We start from the raw sequence: 22965 nt of genomic DNA, 5'->3' as shown, positions 1-22965 counted from the left end.
CATTAGTGGACAAAGGCAGCATCAATATTAAAAATTCACTTTCTGGTTTATTTCCATAACTGAAAGAATATTTGGTTATAACAGGTTTAGATTTATACATGTGTTCTTTCTTTAGCAGATACTAAAGCTGGAGATAAAAAATATGGTAGCAGCTTTCTGGCAGACAAGTGTATGCTATTAAAAAATGAACATGCATAACCACCATCTCCAAAGAGGATAGGAAATTACACTCAAAAAGTGCAATTTCTTGTATGTTTGATGGAATTGGTAACTGAATCAACTGGTTTAGACACATGAAACTTGTGGCATGTCAACTAATATAATAAATGTCAACTATATAAAATATCAACTAGTTTTATTATGAAGGCACTTTTATTTAAAAGCAAAGCAGCATTAAAAGTAAGATACTGGGCTAGGTCCTTATTTGACAACGTTCATTCTGTATGTGTAAAGGAATCAAAAGTCATAGTCAAGCGTGAGGAAAACGAGGATGAAAAAACAATACACCTCACCCTGCCTTCTGCCATCCAAGGTGGGTAACAAAATGAAATTTAACAGGATTGTTGCTGTCATCAGCTTCTTGAGTACAACAGTTACTTTAGGATGTATAAAACCAATTATGATGGGTATAGCTAGAGGACTTAGTAAATCCAAGATGTGTAGCTAGAGAATAAGGTAATATACTGGCAAAGTAACAAGCAAAACCTTATGTTCATAATTGCTTGTCAGCTTAGTGCAGGTTTTGGACACTGTTCATCATGTAAGTTTAAGCAAATGTGACTGCAATGTAACATCTATGCAAATATAATACAGGATTCTACTTTAAATATTTCATTTTCTAGCTACTGAAATTGTCCATTTTCAGCAGATTTTGTTCCATTCTTTGAAACTGGTCATTTGTTGTCTGGCACTCTACTATTAGTGCCAATTCTTGCTCCTGTTGGAATTTTAAAAATACAGCCTCAGTGAAGTTTTTGATTAACACACAAAAGCCTTTACATAAAGGGAAATCTTTTTTTTTTTCCCCCCAATCAAAAAAATAAAAAGACTCTTAGAACAGTTTTGTTATCTCACTTCCTTAGTAGCATCTAACTCCTCCTCCTCCTCCTCCTCCTCTTCCTCATCTTCATCTTCCTCCTCCTCTTCTTCGTCTTTTCTTAGCATACTGCTGGAAATCTGCTAAAACAAAAATCCAGCAACAGTAAATCAAGTGTTTGCTCTCCTGAAAGAATTCTCTGTTGGCATTTCCAGTCTAAGTACTTGTAGGTTTTTCATTTAGGGGAGGGGGAGAAATTTTTTATCCCTTAACCCTTCAGCTTCTAGTAACGTGCACTATGCCAACAGAAGGACATATGGCACAGAATATAAATACAGTAATGATTTTTAAAAGCTAAAAAATCCCTGTAGTCCTGAGAACTATTATAGGATAGGGAAAACTATGCATTGATCAAATTAATGTTAAAAAATCAACAGGATGTAAGTCAGTTTTTTTTCTGGGCTGGCTGTTGAGACAGCAGGCTGAAGATGAGTATTAAGGCATAATCTTATCTTGAAGACATCAGACTTCTTCAGTTAAATGAAAAACATGATGCTGCTCTAAGCTGTTTTTGAGAATAAATTAGACAAACTTTACTAGAAGAGTCTTGATTCATATATGAACTTCTTTCCCTGCCCATCAGCACTTGCCCTTCAGAATGATGCTGTAGTCCTTTTTTGGTTCATCAAATGTTAAAAACAAGTGCCAGCTGCCAAGCTTTCATCTCATCTGACACAGTCTGCAATCTATACTTTCTTCTAATGAGGGATTAATCTAATTCCTATTGAAGACAGATTCTTCATAGAAGATGCAACATTTACAATTTAAAGTAGAATATATGTTTTTTTTTCTTTCCCCATGAGAAAAGGAACATTAAAGATAGTTATACAAGTCATCTGGAATGCTTTTGAAAAATGATTTTAGGTTCAGCAGTTCTCTAAGGGCATCTGCAGTGCTAATTTTGGTTGTATTTTCTGAGTTTTCTCACATAAGTGATATAATAAAACTTCAGTATTGAAGACAAAACTTGCCTTTTTTTCTTTTTTTTTTTAAACAGCCCCTATTTTAACAGTCCTTAAATGCTGGTTATTAACTTGACTTCTGAGATTTCATAATTCATACAGCTATGTATGTAACAAAAGTTTTTTGTGTGTGCATAAAGCAAACTGCAATCACTGAACTAATGAAAGCAGAAAAATCCTTAGTCTTGTTGACGCTCACAAAGTACATAATTTAGCTTGAAGCAAATGCTTGCTTACAAATCTCTGAACATAAGAGACAATGGAGTTAATCACTGGATGAAGCTGGGTTAACTTGAGTCTAAATGCCTAAACCAGCAATCTTTCATTCTGTGAAAGAAGAAAAAGACAATGACACTGATTTGTAATTGGAGATTAAGGAGTGCTGCAGATTGAGCTTGTTTACCAAGGTAGCTTCATTTCAATGGATAGGCTAATTTTCCAAGTTTTTTCTAGTTAAGAGCATCTGAAATTCTTAAGCAGAACTTCAATCATATTTCTGAACAAAAGCTCCCCCTTCCCCTTTCCTGAAATAAGAGGTGCTATTTTCACTTTAGGGCTTTTTTCTGCTCACTACTCAAGTACCTCTGACCATGCTGTAATTAACTAAATAGTAAATTAAATATTATCATTGGTGGCGGTGAGGTGGTGGCAAGATGGCTAACCTAAGAACCAAACTGGATCAGTCAGGAAAGTGAGAAAGGAAATTAGGCAGTTTAAATCCATGTTACTTTGCCATAAAGCTAGAACATACCAGTATTTGAAAATTTAATTTTTGATTACTAATGCTGAAAAAAGAATTTAATTTAAAAAAATTAATGGAATCTGATAATTTGTTGCTCATCATAAACAATTTTATGTGAAAATGAATTTTTTTAAGTTTGCATGTAGGTGATGACTGTCCTTGCTTAAGCTGTTAAGCTGCATGTTTCACTGCATGTGCTACTACAGAAAGCATGGCAATTCTCTCCTCATGTCTCACACAGCGGGCAGTGTTGGAACACCTGGATGCAGACATCTTCAACCATGGTTAAAATGATGCTTTGCTGTCTTAGAAGGCAGGTGCAAAACAGTTGGCTATATTAAATGCATGTGGATAAAACTTGCGTAGTTAAGCTTGATTTAAAATATCTGGAAACGGTCATTCACTTCTGCTATAGTTGTCTGAAGTACAGCATACCAACCTGAATCAGTAAAATGAAATGCTGAAAATAAATTGCCAAGTGAAAAACGAAGGGATTGACAAAGGATTGTCATGAAAACTTAAATGGCCTTTTCAGAACTTGTATAAAACTAAGTATCTGCAATAGTCATGTTTAAAGAAAGCCCTGAACCCCTGAAGAGGTTTTCTCATAATGGGGAGCCATCCTATGAAAAACAGCTTCCCTGGTGCATAGAAGTTTTCTCTCATGATCATAGCAATTGCATAGAAATTAAAAAATGCAAGTAGCCTTGTTGTATTGTCAGTGCAGCTGGGGACATTAATTCTTTCTAGCAGGATTGGCCATGGCTCCTTTTCTTGTGGTTTTATAGTACTGTCTGCTAAACGAAGCCTGGCAAGTAGGATGGAAAAACTAGCATCTCAGTTGCTTCAGCTAGTCCAAGTGCGAGTTGAAAACAACCATGGAAGTCAAGGGGGGAAAGAGTTAGTTGCAAGACAAAAGCATTAAGATGGACACAAAAATATCAGTGGTCTTTGCAAATTCCTGCTTTTGATAATTTAGCATACAGTACTCCTTCCAGAGTCCTCACTCCAGCAGTAAGTGACAGGACACACTTAGATTATCATGTTGCTTCACAAAGCAACATGACACTTAGATTACAACATAATATCACGTTAAGGCACCAGAACTTGAAAAGAAGGTAGCTCTTTGTGAAAAAATGAAGCAAGCTCAAGGAGTACTTTAGTTTTTTTAATATGGAAATAATACAGAAAGGTAGTCCACAGAACCAGAAATAAATTCAAGGATGGTATGTGCTAAATCCTCTGAAAGACAAGTATTGTGTTACCAGTGCCATTTATCCCATCTGGTATGCCCTGACTACCCACCCTGCGCCCCCCACCTACAGGTTAGTGTTTGTGTGCCTCCTCTGCGCTGTAGTCTTAGTCTGTGTGATTCGGTGAACTGCTTACCGTATTATTTATATTGCTTTAAATTGCAAATTCCAAAGTACTACATTATGGTCAGTAAATGATCAGTAAATGATTATTATGTAGCATGAAACCAGACTTGTGTAAACTTTGGGAGTGAAAGATTTACAGAAAGGTAAAACAAGTCACCTGAAGGTTTTTCTGAATGCAGCATTTTTTGCTAGTGAGGGGTTTGGTGGGTTCCAGAGATTAGAGCCCTTAGTGTAACTCAAGGTAGTGATCCTGATGCAACATACTATTTGCAGAATCAGAAAGGGCAGCATGGGGGATGTATGGAACAGGATGCCTGCCTCTTCTTCGCTGCCCTATACTGACTGCATTAGTAGGGTGTTCCAGGCCTTTTTTCTGCCATGTGATCCTCCTCTGCAGATACACTGCATAGCCCAGTAAGATGACGTTATTTTGAATGTATTGCAGTTTCCCTCTAGGTCTAGATGACTTCCCATTCTTTTCAGGCATTCCAGTTAGAGGTTATGAGAACATTAACATCTGAAGTTATTGCTAAAAGAGGTCTAGGAGAAGAGTAAGGTAAACTTGGAAGTTAGTCAAAATGGAGTTCTACTCTATCTCTGAGAGAAATCACAGTGTACACACATTGTTTTCTGTTGTTTTTTTTTGGTTTTTTTTTTTTTTTTTTTGGGGGGGGGGGGGGTGTTTGTTTTTTAAGAGAGTCCAAAACATAGCTATGTGTGGCACCTCAAAGTAATTACAGATGCTTCTATACCTCTGATACAGTTTTACAGCACTGCAGGAAGTTCTCAAGGAAGATAGCAACAGATTTTTGACAGCTTCCTCTGGTCTTCAAAAAAATGAATGGGTAAACATTTTTTGAAGTAGCTTGAATGTGAAATTTGCTTGTTTGATAGGACAGGCAACTTATTCAAAGTCAAGATTGGTCTTCATGCACTTGCATCACTGCGTTCTTTTAACTTTTCAGATGGCACAACTCATACTTTCAACAGAATAACTCAACTAATAATTGATCCTTTCTGTGTTGAGAGCAGAGAAGGGGTAATGGTATGTATGAAGTCAAGAAAACTTTCTGGCATTGCAATATCGATGCATGATTCTATCCAAAGAAGAAAAGTGGGAAATGTACATTTTAGATTTGGCCATCTTTGTCTTTAACCGAAACACTGATAAGAATCATCTTAAGTTACATGATAAGGCTGCAATAAAGAAAAAATAATTTAGCCATTTTGCAATGTCTGCAAGTTTACTGCTGCAAACAAGTGTCAAATATTTTTGCAAGGTAGCTGGTTCAAAAGCAGTGGCACTTTCACTTATTTTTATCATCCTCCTTTTCCTCACCTGCTCAGAATTTTCAGAGTATAAAAGGAAAGGTCTGTTGGTCATGGGTTTGCTCTGCTGCTAGGAGGTATCACTAGTCTGAGTCAGGATCTGGCAGAGAATCCACACTCTAAGATCTGGATACTGAGACTAAGAATATGCGTTATTTAAAGAATGTCAATTCTGTTTCCAGTAAGCTCCTAGACCTTTTTTCTGCGAGATGCCACAGTTTTTTGATGAAAGAAATAATATAGCTGGAAGTGGCTATTTTTCAAAAGGAAACAATGCAGCTTTAAAAGCTGATTCTGTTTTTTCATCAAATAAAAATGATATTTAGAAGCTGCATTGTTAAAAGCTTACTATGATCTTTATGCCCTTCGAAGTGTCTTTACCTCTGTAACTGTCCTGAACTGAGTAAACATAGTGGATCCATGCACATGTACATTAGCTAAGGCTTTACTTAAGACATTCTTTTGATACAGTGATCTAGCATTTAATTTTTCTTTCTTACCTGTACTGTCCTCAATGAAGATTTTAAGGAGCCAGTTCTTTGCAGGGGGGACTTTGAATTTGCACGAACTATGTCTAAGCGAGATTGATAGTCTGGTGGATAAAGTGAGCTCCGAAAAACCTGTTCAAATGAAGAAAGCTGTGACTTGGGTACCATGATACAGCTTGCAAGCTAGCAATCACCAAGACTGAAGCTAACAAAAATGCAGCATTGGACAATTAAACCTGCTCTAGAGATACGCATCAGCTGTAGTTCAATCACTTTTAGCTGAAACAACATCCTTGCTCAACCTGAGACATGTCAACACATTTACACGGTCAAAGTAAACATTCTTCAGAGATCTCAGGGGATTTACAAGAAGAAAACTGCAATGGTTTCCCACCAACATACGTAGCTGAGTTTCATGCTAACCTAGAGGTATGAACCCCAGCAACTCCCTGCAGGCTTTCCAGTTCTTGGGAGAGATAAACTCTTAGCCCCTTCATAAGCAAATCCTTGCTGCCAGTCACAGCTGCATCAGAGAAATTTTCTCTGAAATGTACAGGAGATGTGCAGCCCAAGAAAAATTTGGGAAAACCCTTAGAATACAGGGGAGACTGTAATATCCATTATATTTACAAGTTCCTTCCAATAGCCAAAGAACAAATTACAGACTAACAGGCTGATACTAAAAATAAAGCAGCTGTTCATGCAAGACTTTATTATTAATAAAGTCCAGGAAGATGGTAGAATTATGGTCAGTCAATATTTTTGTGGAAAGTAAATATTATCCAATTAACAGGACATATAAAATGAGATTAGAAATTTGGTTGTGAAAGACAAAGTATTAACTTAAAGGATATTTTTGAAGTCATGCCACATGACATTTCAATTGTGAAGCCAGAATAGTACAAAATTGCCATGGTGTCGTTTAAATGAAGTAAAAATACCAAGTAGTCTCAAATGTGACAAAGAATCCTAATTTTGTATGTCTTGTGCTAACTGAATACTGCCATCCTTGGTCCTGAGCTATGTCATGGAAAAAATAAAATTAGGACTGGTAAGATTTACAAAAAAAGACAGAAAATGATCCAACTTTCTTGACAAGCTGAACACATATACACAACATACATTTCAAAGATAGTAAGTTTAAAGGCCCAACATCCAGAAGAACTGCAAGAATGAATAAAGGACTGAAAAACATGTCTTGGAAAAGAGAGACTATAACTCAAAGAGAACAGAAAGGGTGACTTGAGAGGAAGCTATAAGTGCCATAAGACAAAAAAAGCAATTTGGTAACTAATGTCTCTTAATTCTATAACAGCCTAATGAAAAACAATGACTGAAAGGTGAAAACAAGCAAACAAAACTCAGAACAGAAAGAAGAGAGATATTTTTAATGAAGTAGTTAGTCTTTAGAACATCTTACTAGAGCAGTGTAAGATTTTCTCTCACTGTGCATGTTTACAATGAGGTTCACTGCAGAGGTTTTCTTTAAGAACTATGATTAGCTGAACTTGGAGTGGCAGTTAATTTAGGAAAAGTCTCTTATCCTTATTTTGTGGGAAAGATTAGATAGCCACTGCAGTTCTCCTCTGTTTTTAAAATCTCTGAGTTTATAAACCTGCATGCTCTTGCTGGAAAAGTGCAAAAAAGGGCTCAGTATACTAAGAAGTTTGTTCTGAGAACCTGAAACATGTTGCATTTTCTGCCTGGGACCTGTATAGCCCCAAAGTGTGAAAACTGTTTTTATGTAGTAAGTAAATGGAAAAGCAAATCTTAATCACTCTTACCTCTAAATCTTCATTTTCATCAATATTTTGGATATTTTGGTAGGCAGCAGTATATATCTCTAAAGCTTTCCCATGGAATAACATTTCAATAGTTATAAATTCAGAAAATATGTTCTAAAAGCAAATGAAAACAAAGGTTTTCTTAATGCAGTAAAGTACATTTCCACTTCAAATACAAGAAATTACTGAATTCTGTACTTGGTATTTATACGATACAAATAACTGCATGATACCTAGTACTTTTACGTAGTCGGATCTGAATTTTAGAAATTAAACATAAATGTTGGCTAGGCTGTCACACAGTTTTTATTTCATACTAAATGCCAAGTAAATGCTTTAAAAGCAAAGAGGAGACTCATTAGGAATAAATAAAATGCCATGCTGAAAACTCCCTTGATATTCCTTGATACGTATTTGCAAGATATAGTCAGTGGATTTCTGATGTATTGATGGCAGTCTTTTTAACAAGTTGGGGATAAATTATCTATAAATTCTATACATACCTATAATTTACAGGTAATTATATATTTTATATAATAAAATATTCTTTACATATATATATTAAAAAACAACAATGACAGCTTCAGAACTCACACAATCTTTTTCGTATTACTCTAACATCCAAGTACTGGTTGGTTTGGTTGGGTTTTTCAACCATCTTTCATTCTTTCCTACTTAGTCTGTTTCCTCCCCCCAAATAAAAAAGTATCTCATTTCAGCAATTTTATAATTAAATTTGAGATCACATAATGCAAGTGTTTTTCAGTCACTATAGTCTTTGGGACTTAAGCCACTTTATGTTTGACATTAAGAGAGAAATGAAAGCTTTGATTACTTGCACTCACTGAACATTTTGTGCTTGCTGCATCAGTAAAAGTTTTAACTGCAGTAACCTACACAAATTTCAGCACGGATAAATGTATTATTTACTTATCACTCTTTCTGTTAATTTTGCTGATATTAATCCACATATATCATTCCACTAACAAATGCAGCTACCAGTAAAGTAGAATACAGCAACTGTTGGAAGTGCCGACACTAAACAATCAGATACAGGAAAATTCTGAATTCAATAAACTGTAAGAATAATGAACTGATTTTTTAATTGCATGATATTTGGATTATGAAATATTAATACCACAAGATTTGTATTTATGTAGGCTTAAGTTAATACTAAATGTTGCTAATCTTGCCAGAGTAACTATAGTAACTTTATTATGCAAGATGAAATGTGCTGTCATATACTGAAATGTGAGCACACATACTTTTATGTCCTTTATTTTCTGTTTCTCAAAATTATCAATGGTTTCCTCTAATTGCCGTGTTGTTCGAGTTGCATCCAGTGAAGCTCTGTGCAATTCACTTTCAGCCTGGTAAAGTAACACAAAGGTGAAATTAGTCCTGTATTTGATACAAAGGTATTTACTCTAATTGCCCTGAAAACATTCAAGTTCAGGTTTTCAAGATACTACACATCTGTGTTGCTGTATTTGTAAATTTGTTTGTAGCTTAATAAACAAATAAAGATGCCTTCTACACCATTGTGACTTTGATCTGAAACATGAAAAATGACTAGCTGCAGCCAGTCAGGAAAGTTCCACTGCCCTAATCCACTTTCTGTAATAATCATCCGCTAATTCCACTGAGCCAGCCCTGACACTCCACTGGTGACACAGTGACTGGGTTCAGGGAATTAACCCAGCGCAAGGGTTTACCCTTCAGAAAAGTTAAGATATTTCTTAAGCTGGTGTAAAGGAGAGGGTAGGAGTTCACAGGCCAGAGTGGTGAATGAGCAGAAAAGATCACCCTTTATTTTCAAGCGCAGATCAACCTGCTGAGTCTAGAATGAATCTTTTCCAGTGTTATGCGCTGAACCTCATCTTACTAAGTTTTTATGAATTATTTGAATAGATAATAGAGCAGCAGCTGGAACTAATGCACTTCTCCCATAAGTATCTCAATCAGCAGACTAGAGTTAATACCATTTTTAGATCCAAAAGCATTTCAGGTATTTTATATTTTTAGTATATTTATATTATTAAAATCTTTTATAAAAACCATCTTCAACAGGCACTGGGAAGGCGACACACCAACCAATCCCTACAGTTTTTCTTATTTTGTTACTACAAAAAGCATTTTAGCTATGTATTTTATTAGATATAACTCTGAACTGTATAAAAATGCACACTACCATTTCAATAAAGATATTGATGCTATTCTGGTTAAGTAAAGTCTGAGAACTGTATACTATTACAAATTAATGATGTAAAGATGCAAGAGTTTGCACTTGAAGACTGCAAAATTTGGGTCTAAACTTATTTTCCATACATTACTAGTCAAACGTCATAGACTAGTCAAGACAGTATTTACTTACAGGCTCTGTCAGTGAATATCATCAGGAATCTATTCTGTCCTGGGATTTGGAAATAGTATAAGGATCAAGTAATTGCATCCTACGATCAAGACGTAGGATTCTTCCCATTTCTACAACACTGCAACTTAAGAGAGGAACTTTTTTTTTAAAAATAGAAATAGACACCACAACCCCAGTTCCCATGATCTAGTTTTTAGTGTTGTATGTATATGGAAACCTAAGGCACAAGGCATGTTCTGTCACTTCTTTTTCTTTCATTAAAATCTGGTAACTTTATATTACAGGATTATGAAGTTGAAACAATCTCATTACAAAAACAGCTTAAAGTCATAGACAGAATTCTGCCATTACTGGGCAAACAAAATTGGTAATGATCTTTAGTAGTACGTAAAGTCACATGTTCATTGTGCTTTCTTGATTTTGCCCAAAACGCAGAGGGAAACAGACTAAGAAAAGACATTTTGTGTATTCTCAATTATTACAATCACTCTCTGTAAATGAAGGCAGCTGTTATGCATAAGCAGCCACTACACATGCAAATACAGTATGTTATTTCTATGATAATCAAATATATCTTCTCAATCCATCTTAAATAGACTGGCCAGATTTTGTGCGCAGATGCTTTGGGAAAGGAATTTTGTTTGTTGTGGAATGAAATGTCTAAACTTGCAGAACCTGCATAGTTTGCACAACAGCAGTTTGGTATTTTCTCTTCTGAAACACCTACCTGTGACTGGAAATATTAGTAAAGGAAAAAAATGGCAAAATAACAATCAATATTCATAAAAGTATCTGTTTTCACTTCTACTTTTAATATGTTGTGAAGTATTTACCTCAGCTACTTCAAAACTTATGTATACTTGGAGGGTGCTATTATTATGTTGTCTGAAGCTTCCTGCTCCAAGACATTACTTAGGTTGTTACAGCTTTGCTAGAATTCAAGTATCCAGGCAAAAATATGTCAGGACAGCTGTTTGTCTTGGACTGAGGGTTTTGTTATTTATTTATTAAAAAAAAAAATTTAAAAAAAATCAGACAACATAGGTAGACCCATTTCAGGGGGAAAAAAGAAAAATAAATTCTGATTTTAAAAAATACAATTTTATATTTAAAAAAAATCTGGTAAGGTTTTCACTTCAAAGCTGTACTACCCCCAAGTTTTATAAGATGAACTTGAAATCTGGGAGTGAGTACAGATTCTTTGCTATCTGTGGCCAAAGTTGTTAGCTGCTGAAACATCACAGTTGCTCAAAAATAAGAGAACCACTGCTGGAGCCTAACAGTTATGCTAACGAATATGGTGAAGCCTCTCTCAGACCGAAAAGCTGACCTGCATACATCCTCAAAAGCAAATGAACATATTCTTGCTCCCAATACTTTTTATGCATTTTGTGTTGATCACTTTAAAATGCAAATATGTAGTGTTTGGTGCCTTTGGCCATATGCAAAACCAGACTGAGATTTAATAACTCTTCAGGCAAAGTCTTAAGTACAGAAAACATAGGTGTTACAAGAAGCTAAGCCACAGAAGGATATTACACAGAAGGAGTAGCTTAGCAAGAGACAAGAAGAAACAAGCTAGGTGCCAGCCATATACTGATGAAATCAACTGGGAATTAGCACAAGAGGGAAAAAAATGGGACCAGTTTCCCTTTGGGGAAAATAACTTACTGTTACCATTTACTCCATTAATTCTAATGGAACACAACTCTGCATCACAGCTCAAGTTCTAACCCTATGGCTCACATCCATATGTCTTTATTACATGAGGAATTCGAATTAGTCATCACTTGATTTAACTGATTTGATTAATATTAAATGGGAATTCTTTGGCAGAGACAAAAATAAAATGTAATTCTCATGGGTGGCATTTGACCATCACAATTTTTGCTCTTTCGGCAGTCCCATGCCCCAATCACTAGAAAGATCCTAATTTCTGAAATAAAGTTGATTAAATCTGACAAAGAATAGGACTGCTTCACTCCTGAGTCCAATGATAGAGTGTAATAAAAAATAAACAGCACATCACCATGAACTTAAAATCTCTATCTTAATACACAGGCATAAGGGGACTGAAGTAGGATTGCCTTGATCCCCTTTAGTTTGGGATTTCCTAGATTCTGATTGCTTCAGAATTTGAAATTTCAATGAGATTTTAATGGAAATTCTGTAGAGGCTTAATTTTTCCCTCTGTGATACTGAATACTATACTGGGGAGGGTCACTGATATTTTGAAAGGAAGAGTAGTCCGGTTGAGTATTCTACTAACAGAAAAACAACTTTCCCTTTCACACTTCATCTCACAGTTGGAGGAAACTCAAACCCCACCTAGGTACAAGGAAGCACAGCAACTACCAAAATGACAGGGAGAAAAACAGTAAAACAAAAAAATCCACAGTCTGATTACACTTATTTTCAAAACCCTCCAAATCCCTAGATGCGATCTATGCCTAGCTCTCTTGCATAAACATATAAAATACTTTGTAGTTTCTTTTCAATCAAAAAGGGAGTAACAAAGCAGCTATTACAAGCTGTAACTCATCATAAAGTTTAAGAAAAGATTCAACATCAACATAGGAAACTGTCCCTCTACAGAGGATTCTTCTCTTATTACTTTCTAAACACAATAGTTTAATTCCCAAGAAATTTTAAGAATATTTCTTATAGCCACTAGAAATACAGGATACAATAATGTGTCGATCTGATGGATTCCGCTGACGTGTCTTTTCCAGTTGAGATAACTGCTTGGCTTCGCGGTTCTTTGCTGTTAAAGTTGCTTTAAGATCATCCTGGAAATAAAATGTTTTAGACATGTTTGAAATAGATCTAGGATAATACTTTTCTTCATACATGCATTGCCTAGAAAAAATGAACAAAGCTTCTGCTTTTAACAAAACCAGATTTTATTGATCTTATCCTGTTAAATGATCCCCTGAAAGAAAAGTCAATGGGGACGAAGAGAGTTAGCACCTTGCACAACTCTCTGTAGCACACACTATAATTTAAAATGTGGGGGAAAAAAAGAAAAATTTACAGCTCTTCATGAAAAGTATCGTAGATGGTCAAAAGCTGAGATCCCCAAAACAGTAAGAAGACAGGCCCATTCTGAGCTTAGCAATGGAACAAAGGTGGCATTTAGAAATAAAAAGTGGCATCAAATAAATCAGTAAGAAAAAAACCAAAACAGGCAGCAGTCAGTATCAATCAGAAGTTATGAAGAACACAAAACTGATTCACAGAACTTAAGGTGCCATAGAAAATCCATCGCTGAAAGTGTTAATTAGTAAGGTATTTTAATATATTTGGAACAAAATACATCCTAGTAATGATGTAGCTGGAGAACATGAAATTTCTTGATCTAGAAAAGGCAGACACTGTTGATAATTATTTTTTGCTCCTCATTTCCAAAGGAGAAGTAGGATGTGCTTCTAGGAAGATCTGTGACAATTTAAGAATGTTTACGTAGCACTCTCAAATTCTTGTTCACGCTATAAAACTCTGTTCTGCAAATAGTTTGGCATTCATGGAATCTAAAATTGTCAGTCAGATATTTATCACTCCATTGACACTGGAGTGGGAAAATGACATTAATTTTGATGGCTCTAATTTAAAGGAGCAGTACCTTAGAACAAGCAGAAATACAGCCCAAGGAACCAGTCTAACAAAATCTGAGGCAGGAGTTGAGCATGCATTTCAAACCATCATTTCCTCTAAAAAGACCAGTCCCATTTATCTACCACTCCAGAACGGAGTGGATTAAAGCTATTAAAAACTATTGCGTCAGGAAGTTGTCTGTGCTCCTTCCTTGCATTTCAGAGTTTTAACTTGGTTGTTGGTCTCCTTCACCCAGAAAGACATGCGACCAAGAATGTCTCTTTCAAAAAGTTCTGTGATCCTGTGACTGGATCACTAATCAATGACAAGCACAAGTATGCCAAATTTCAGAGTGCTGTGTTTCTTCAATTATGAGTCTGTACATGAAGTCAGAATCAAAACACACAGCTTCTTCCTTGTTTCTATTCTTACTGTTTGTTTCTATGTCCTTGTGTGTATCGCTGTCATTTTGCTTCATCTTTAGGGACACAGAGCTGGTTTCTGATAATAAAAACAACTGCATCTTTAGCTCATCAAAACTAATTTTGCTGCTGTTCTTTCAAAAGGGAATTTACACCACCTTTAAGGCCATCTGAAAGACTGCTGGAAAAGGCTTTCTCCATTATGAAAACCATGCAGCTGCAAGAAAAGTAATAGAAAACAATTTTTTTATTGCTTTACATTCTAAATTTTCGTGTTATTTAATGACTGGGCCCTGTTAACAGGACTGACTTTCTAGGTCCATTTAAAACAGTCAATCAGATTTAACGCTGTGGCTGAAAGGGTTCTGACTTTCATGCAAAGTATACCTGAACATGCTAAGGAAACCACTAGAGTTACCATTATAAAATTCACTATTTTCTTTCTAGCACATAGTACTTTGGAAATACCTACAAGGACTGCACTGTTCCCTTCTCTACCTCTGTTCTCTGTAGCAACAACAGCCACCAAACATACTTCTCTGCTAGCCAACGCCTGACAAAGATCTGGTGCTAGCGTGGCTATAGTGGTGGAGCTATATACAAGTTTTGGATGTACAAAGATAGGGCACAGTTACATACATATTGTGTCCAGGATGTTGAAAAACTGAAAAGAGTGCAGAAAAAAACCCATAAAAATATTCAGAAGCTGTGGAAAATTATGGTTAAAGAATTACGGTCTACATTATTAGCTAACTGAAAAGAATGAAAAATTGGTTTTACTAGCATCTAAATACCTTCATCCAGAAAAAAATAGAACATCACAGCTCTCTTTAATCTCAGTGGAACATATAACAAGAACCAAAGATTAGATGGAGTCTTTCATTTAAAACAAAACACCATAAACATCAACTAACCAATAACTACCATAAACAGTCCTACATCCCCCTCCAGTGTCTTCATACCAAGATTTGACATGTTTTTGGAAAATATGCTTTAATTACACCCAAGGAAAAATGAAATGGAATGTAATAGCCAGTGAGATAAAGGACAGGTACAGAGAATATAAAATTATTCATAGTCCCTCTGGATTTAAACTATGAATTCAAGTCACACATAAGAACTCTGGTCAGCCATCTAATTTCAAACCATACAGAAGTACAGCTACAGTCCATCCACCAGACAATGAGCTGGCAGATCCTTATCACTGTACTGTTACCTGCTTTAGTCACTGAAGTTATTAAAGCAAACCCATCCTTTCTTCTGCAGGTGGATCACCTTGGTTTTATGATGTCCTGTTTTATATGAAGGAACCAGGAACAGAGTTGCCAAAAAGCAGAAAAGTAAAGATTGATATATAGAACAATGAAACAGAAAGAAATCCTAAAATCCTACATTTAAGCTGCATTACAGGACAAGAATATTATATTAGCTTCCACTGAAGCTGCTAAATCCTGCCCCAGAGAGCTACTCAGCATAGTAAACCCAGACATGTGCATGAAGCAATTTTATTGCATTAGCAGTTAAAGGACAACACTATTCTGATTGACCTAGGCCTCTTTAAAGCATTTATTATCACAGGACATTGATGTCTTACCCCACAGAATAGTAACAGTTCTTTTTAGATACACGACAAAAATACTTTGTGTACACCCTGGAACAGATCCAGTAAGTAGCAGTGAGAACATCCCCTTTATAAATAGCTCTATAATGACATATTCTGCCTGGTTTTACTTAATCAGCTAATGTAGTCACAGGTAAAGCAGTTCTACAACTAGCACCGTGTGCTAGCTTTACTTGGGTGACAAAACTTCCTTCTTCACTAAAAATGTCCCAGTGTTTAGAGATGATAACTGAAGACCAGACAGTAGAAGTTTTAACCAAGGTTTATGGTGATGGGCAGAGGGAAAAGAAATACAATCATTTAATGGCCTACATCTTTAGTGGAGTCTCTCTTAGTTAACAGGTATGTTGATAAAATAGTTAATTCCATCTACAGTTTAAGAATGCTCTTGTACTCACTGTAGCCAAGATAAATATTATGTAATGCTTTCTGGCATTCTGAAAGGCAAAGATGATAGGAAATGCCATTCACTGTTGCAAGGGATGACCTGCCTTCAGTTGCTTCTGTCCTCAGCATTTACCAGCTATCAGTGGCAACACACCTCAGGACAGTATCTTCAATCCTTCAGAAGCCCCAAGCACTACTGTAGTGCTCTGTGTCTCCTCAACAACGCTATTGCCACAAACACATGAAACTTCTCTTCCACCCTCAACATTTATATCCTGTAGAATACTCAGTCAGTTCCAGGTCTCAGAAACTAGGTTTCAGAGTGACTGTTAAGATACCAAATTCTAGGATACAGGCTCTGAAGTCCACAACTCTGCTAAGGACTACCACACGTAGTACTGCTCAAGTGCAGGATGCATTTCCTTCATAACCCTTTCTCTAACAACCAAGTGAGATAGCTGTGCAGTAAGTTCCAAACACTATAATTGGTTCTTCACCGTATTGAAAAGGTACAAGAACAAAAACATATGAAAAATGCTAGTTTGAGATGCAATGCCACAATGTACTCAAATTAACCATGATGAACACAGTGTAAGATTTTTGTATGTAAAATATCATCAAATAATGATAATTTTGCATTTTCATTTATATAGGTTATGATACAGATATATATATAAATTACAGATTTCAGTTTACAGGATGAAGGTATCCTCTATGTAATATACAAGTATTACGAAGAACTACTTTCGTCCTATAAACTAGTATCCGCTTATTAAAATTTACTTGCTTGAGCTTATTCCTCCTGGAGGAAAGAAATTTACACATATTTTGTGGGAATATTTCAGACCCCTATATACACTGTTTCCAGAATGTAGTGAATGAAGGGACCTCATTTTTTTTTGTGTATCTTCAGGTCATCCTGATGACTTTGCAGGACAGAGAGGGATTTAGGCCACTACCTATTTATCAGTTTCAAAAAGTGCCTTCTACATTATGAACTTCAATGTAGAATGCAATTCTAAGTTAGAAAAGCTGTTAAAGGCAGCATATAGATGACAAAGAGCGAAAAGCATTACATGTAATTCACCTTTTGGAAGTCTGAATAACAACAATGACAGAACAACATTATTTGTAATGAAAAACATCCTGAATTTGCACTATCCAGGAAGTTTCACACTATCCACAATGCTTTTTTTTTAGCATTTGCTTGTGCTCCAGGAGTCTGAATATCCTTGTCTTCACATCAAAGCTTTTCCCTCCAACATATATATATATAGCTTCAGTTCAGATGTATTACTATATAATTTAGCTAGTCTGATTACTGCAATATGAAAAATCAGAACCACTCCCCCCTGTAAAGTAGAAGTTTTCAACTGAGTGGCCAGAACACCAAAATGTTCCTTGTGAGAAACAGGCGTTAAACCTACCCTTTTAAGCTTCACTATGGTCCCATAACTTTTCAGAGGTTCAACAACCTTGGCTTCAAGCCTGTCAACCTACAAAAGAAATCACAAGGTCACTAAAATCATCCACATCTATGGTGTGCAGAAAGAGGAAACAATTCATTTACTAGTGACTCATCTTATTAGGAATTTAGTCCATATATGCTGAAAATATAGTGGGATGGAGGTTTTAAAAATATTGCAAAAACCAGAGGCAATTAAATTAACCAGTAAATAATTTGTATTTTGAGGAGCTCAAGCTGATTTCTCATGGAATTCCTTTTTCTTCATTGGCAATACATCAGGATAAATGAAACATGGAGATTCTAACAACTGAGTACTAAATGCATCAAACACTACATCTTGGAGATCTGTAGCTTTCTACCTAAAGATCAATGTATTTGCTCTACACTTGTTGATAGATTATGGACTAAGCCATCTTTGCTGTCAAACATACTGTATGAAATGCAACACTTCTGTTCTTAAAAATAACGGAAACAGCATCGTAGGTATTGAAAATATTAAAAATACCAACAACAGGTTGTGTAAAATGCATGAATGCTCTCATGGATGAGTGCATCTGAATTGTTGTTTCAGTTCTAGTCAGAAAAACAGCTACATATGGTAGACAGGCAATAGGATAAGACCTGCCTGCTTGTCAAAATTGACAATGCTGCCTGAGTGGCCCCAGCATAAGCTGCTGATGACTTTGGACCAGTGAGTCATCTGGCCCATCATTGTTGTGTCCGCATTAGGACAAGGTGCATACCTCTACTAGGAAGGGACAGACATTACACTCCCCTCTAAACTGGCAGTCACCAGTCAGTCAAAATCTATGCCAACTAAGCAAACATGTCTCCTTTACTACACCCTACCAGTGCACTGTCAAACAAGTTCACTTAAACTAATAATAGAATAGAATGTGATAGGGCAGTAAGGCTCTAAATGAAGCACATGATATGGACATACCAAATAACCTGCCCATCTTGCTTTCTTACCCTTCCAGATGTGCAAGTATACCTAACACCTCAGCATTTATGTATCTAGCACTGCAGCTGAAGACCAGGAATCGATAACCCCTAAAAGCTAATTTTCTCTTGCCCACATTGTCAATATATATGAAAACTGTTAATTAACCTGATACCCAAAAGAAATAAAGCTGAGATTATTTATTTGGTTTTCATGAGCAAAGGAGAACTTGATTTAAAGGCTAAAAGCTTATCTTTTCCTTTCCTGCCTCTGCCTTTTCTCCTTCAAAGGGCAGTGGTGGTCTGGGGACAGACACAGTAGGAGAATGATAGGCCAAATGTTAGTTTTTAAAAACACACTTAAAAAAAAAAAATCAAAAGAAGCAAAATCGGGTTGTTAAATAGGCACCTCAAAATTCAGAGTCATAGTTTAAAGGTGAAAACAGACAGAGAGATCATGCAGTCTGAGTTCACATACAACTTTAGCCATAATATAAATTTACCCTATTAACAGAGGGATACATTCCTATTACATCAATTAAAGCATAAGAACCTAGATGTGGCTCAGCTGGAGCCAGATGCATAAGAGCTTATGGAAAAACAAAACAAAACAAAACAACCCCACACTATCCACACCCTTGGATTTCTTATTACTTCTTAAAAATCTGGCCCTAAATACATTGTTAAAGATCTATGTGTATTCCTTGTTTTTCAAACCCTCTACTTAGTAGACTAGATACCTCATAGATTAATTAAAAGCTTTTCTTTTACTACTTTGTTAATATAGACTACTTGCGATGCTTCTTTAAAAAAAATCCTATCTGAAAACATCAAGAACGTCAACTACTTTAGTCTCTTTTCTAAATTATAATGGTTCTTAGCTTTTCAAAACTATAAATGGGAATTTTCTATGCCCTACTGCAAGAATAGATATGTACTCCAAAAACTAGTTTGAGTACATGTGAATGAATTTAATTTTTCTTAAATCTCAGCATTTGGAATTCTGGATCATAAGTTACAGTTTGACTGGCCCTGCACAGAAATGTGTAAGTGGCATAAACACCTTTCTTTACACTCTCATTGATCTAGCAGAAATGTGACTATATTCTCACATGTAGTCCAAATCAAGTTTGTACTTTTAGTGTTGAACTACAGACTTACAAAATCTACAGTGGTCCCTGATAGCACCTCAGAGGGGCTGTCAGTGCCCAGTGAAGCATTCCAGTTAGTATTCTCTTCCATACTGCTTCTGATGACAGACTCAGCAAAAGGAAAATGACTGATTTTACCTCAGCTGCTGCTAGACAATTCAAGTCACAAAACTAAAAGAACACATTATTAACCATAGATTATAATCCAAAGCCTGAGACCAATAAAAGACTTATTCTGTCTCAAATACTGTGAGTGCTCATATGGATAAATTCACTGACTTCAGCAGGACTAACCACAGGCAGTTTTCACTAAAGTTATTAGCAGAGTAAATGATGAATGCTTTGGCACCCTATCCTGCTTTGCCACTAATATATTTAAGTGTCTTTTATGTTTCTCTCCTGACTGCAGAGTGTATCTTTTGCCTTTTAATCACAGATAAGTAACTGCAAAGTTCAGATGGCAAACAAAACATGTACAGTTTCAATTTTGTACCTCTGCCTGGCGATAATCCTGAAGTCTGGAAAATTCATCTGCAAAGTTTTTCAGTCCAACTTTTAAGTTTGGTGTCTCTGTGGCTGCATATGCATATATTTCATTTACTAGAAGATCTGCTTTGTCTCGTAGTCTGGCAGTTTTACGAACATATCCAGCAAATATTTGGCACAATTCACCAAAATGTTTTTCCACATTTGAAACAGCATCTTGTATTTGTCTAGTCTGATTGTCCCTGGATACCAAAGAAAAATAAGTAAAAATAAGAAAGGGGCAAATGTTTACAACACATACAGAAGAAAAACTATATATTATTGATAATTTATACATAATTTAGATGTCTCATTTCAGTGCAAAATGGAAATCTATTCTTAAAAAGATAATGTTGTAACAGTCTGATGTAATATGTGCTTATTTATGAATTAATAACAAAGAAACAAAGCATGATTTATACTTAAAAACAAAGAACAAATAGAGGAAAACCCAAATCACAAAAATCAGCTTGGAAGTCTTCCTCCTGTGGTTAAGCAAAATCTCACTATTACCGTTGGTATTAATTACTAACATAGTGGTAACACCTGCAGGTCTCAAAGAAGACTGGGTCATACAACTTCCTGCAAGAGTCTGCAATCTAAACAGACAAATCAGTGGTTGGAGAAATTAGGCAGTAGAGGGCAAATCTGTAAAGGTATTAAGTGTTCTTTAAATTGTGAACAGGTACCAAACTGCTCCTGGTCAGCACTAGAGGATAAATATCCCTGCGAATTAGAGAAGAAAAGCGAATGGACACAAGTACAGAGATGAAAACTCCAAAAACACAGAAAGGAGATTCATCACACCAACAAATTGTTTTCTTTTAAATTATATTAATTTAATTCATTTTTTTATTTGAACCAAATGCCTCTATGTTTTATTAATGATCTAGGTAAGTCATTCTGAATTTTAATTCATCTATTTCACTTGATATTTTGCTTTCCTATTCCCACATTTGATGGTCTTGCTTTAGTTATGCTTCTGTGATACTATTAAACCAAATCAGTGTCAGTGCATTCATACCAGTTGTTGATCTGAATCAACTACAGGACAATTTAGCTAACAGTAACTGCCAGATACTGGGTCCCAAGAAATCTCCACGGTCTACACGAGGTGGTTCATGTGAAGTGCTGAAATTTTCAGCAAGAGAATTCACTCATACTACTGTCCCGGTGAGAGACAGAAACAAAAACTCTCTTCATATTCTTAAGCTATCCCAACTCCAAATGCTGACCAATATTTAAATATTGACTTAATATCAGGACACATCAGAAAAATTGGAAGAAATTTAATACTTTAAACAACAATGCAGTCAACTCAAATGAAGAACACCTTTCTTCAGGAACTCTTCAGGAAAAATATTTCAGGCCAAAGTTCTGCTACGGGCAAAAACCCAGTTGTGTTGCTTCATGGCAAGCAAGCTAGAAGCCTGTTCAAAAGAGATTTTGTTCAAAGAAAAAAAAAAATCCAAGTAAGTTGTTCAGTCCTCCAGGACATGCTTGAACATAGAACCATTTGAATGGGAAAGGTTTCACCCAGTGAGTGGGAAAGTAAGTCTCATTAAGAATTAATAAAGTTGTTTTTCAAAATTAATATTATCTGATAAAATCTTCAGAAAAAGGTTCATCTTTCCTATTTTATTGAAAGGTCTTCATGTCCGAAAGCATTCCTCTCCGAGGGGGAAGCCTTAAGCACGTTTCCTCACCCACTTCACAATTTTGATCTCACAGTACTCCCATGCAAATAATATTAATTTTGGGACATGAAACACTACATTTCCTTGATGGGGGTGCGAAGAGTTCCTTTTTTTTTCCCCCTCCTAATTATTTGTGACCGCTTAAAGGCGGCCACAAAATCGTCAGCGAGAGGCCCGATTAAATCGGCAAGTCTTTTACTTCATCCCTGCATAGCACACTAAGCCTAGAAAAGTTTTGCGGCCTTTGCCTGAGGAAAACAGAGGCGGATCCCCGACCCCGAGGGAGGTTCGCTGCCGTAAGGGGGACCGGGTCCGCATCGCCCCCCGGCCCCCACGCCGCTCCCCGGGTACCCTGACTGAAACAGGGCCTCCTTCTCTGCCCGGCAAGGCCAGGCGACGCAGCCAGCCGCCGGCCACGCAAGCAAGCCCCCAGGAGCAGCCCTCCGGGGCACGGGCAGAGACCCGCAACGGGCACCGAGGGCCTCCTCCGCCCCTCACCGCACCGTTACCTGGCGTCCAGCCCTCGGCCCAGCAGCATCATGGCGGCGGCGGCCCGGCGGGAAGGAGGGCGGCGCTCCGCGTGCGCTCGGTTTCCATGGTCACCGCCCGCCCCGGCCCCGCCCCGCCCAGCCGTGAGGGGAGGCCGCCAAGTCCTGGCGGCCCGCGGGGACCGGCTGCCGCCCTCCGAAGGGCCCCGTCGCTTTCGGCGGCCGGAGGGCGGTTAGCTCCCGAGCCCGCCGGAGGGCAGGGGCTGAGGAGGCCTCCCGTTTCCGAGCGGGCTGTCCCCAGGACACCCGGACCGGCGAAGGAGCAGAAGGCGGGAAGGCTCAGAAAACTAATTTTTGGGGAAATACTCTTTTTTTTGTTTGTTTCTTTTTTTTTGTACATCCAGGCTTACCAACTGAGAAACAGTACCAGGGGAAGCGGCCCACCTGTCTGCCGCCACTGAGGGAGAGCTGCTGAGGTTGGGCAGCCATGGGGAAAAATCCCATGGAGCGCCAGGA

The 22965-nt window shown here is 37.0% G+C and overlaps 1 protein-coding gene across 3 annotated transcripts; it reads right to left on the bottom strand.

Moving 5' to 3' along the window:
• Positions 1-338: 338 nt before the first annotated feature.
• Positions 339-22602, bottom strand: CIBAR1 (CBY1 interacting BAR domain containing 1). Of its 3 annotated transcripts, none has more exons than XM_069779670.1 (8): positions 22471-22601; positions 20233-20467; positions 17606-17674; positions 12842-12943; positions 9046-9150; positions 7781-7894; positions 6009-6128; positions 339-1179 (listed from the first exon to the last, which is right to left on the bottom strand). In XM_069779670.1, the coding sequence occupies exons 1-8, from the start codon at positions 22500-22502 to the stop codon at positions 1066-1068; spliced, it is 891 nt and encodes a 296-aa protein (XP_069635771.1). In that variant the 5' UTR covers positions 22503-22601; the 3' UTR covers positions 339-1065. The 3 variants fall into 3 exon arrangements, with proteins under 3 accessions (XP_069635771.1, XP_069635772.1, XP_069635774.1); XM_069779671.1 differs by having other exon boundaries at positions 339-1176; XM_069779673.1 differs by lacking the exon at positions 6009-6128 and having other exon boundaries at positions 22471-22602.
• Between the last annotated feature and the right edge of the window lie 363 nt (positions 22603-22965).

This window comes from Haliaeetus albicilla, chromosome 3, assembly GCF_947461875.1.
Source record: "Haliaeetus albicilla chromosome 3, bHalAlb1.1, whole genome shotgun sequence".
Classification (NCBI taxonomy): Eukaryota; Metazoa; Chordata; class Aves; order Accipitriformes; family Accipitridae; genus Haliaeetus; species Haliaeetus albicilla.
Note: the sequence above shows the minus strand (reverse complement) of the source record. Positions and strands in the feature narration are given on the sequence as shown.

What these genes read in the sequence shown, in the direction of transcription:
- CIBAR1 (XM_069779670.1), bottom strand. Translation starts at nt 22,502, where the DNA reads ATGATGCTGCTGGGCCGAGGGCTGGACGCCAG. An exon ending in AGGATTATCGCCAGGCAGAG is followed by an intron (nt 17,675 to 20,232) that starts GTACAAAATTGA and finishes TTTCTTTTGTAG; the next exon opens with GTTGACAGGCTTGAAGCCAA. An exon ending in AGAAAATAAAGGACATAAAA is followed by an intron (nt 7,895 to 9,045) that starts GTATGTGTGCTC and finishes ATTTGCTTTTAG; the next exon opens with AACATATTTTCTGAATTTAT.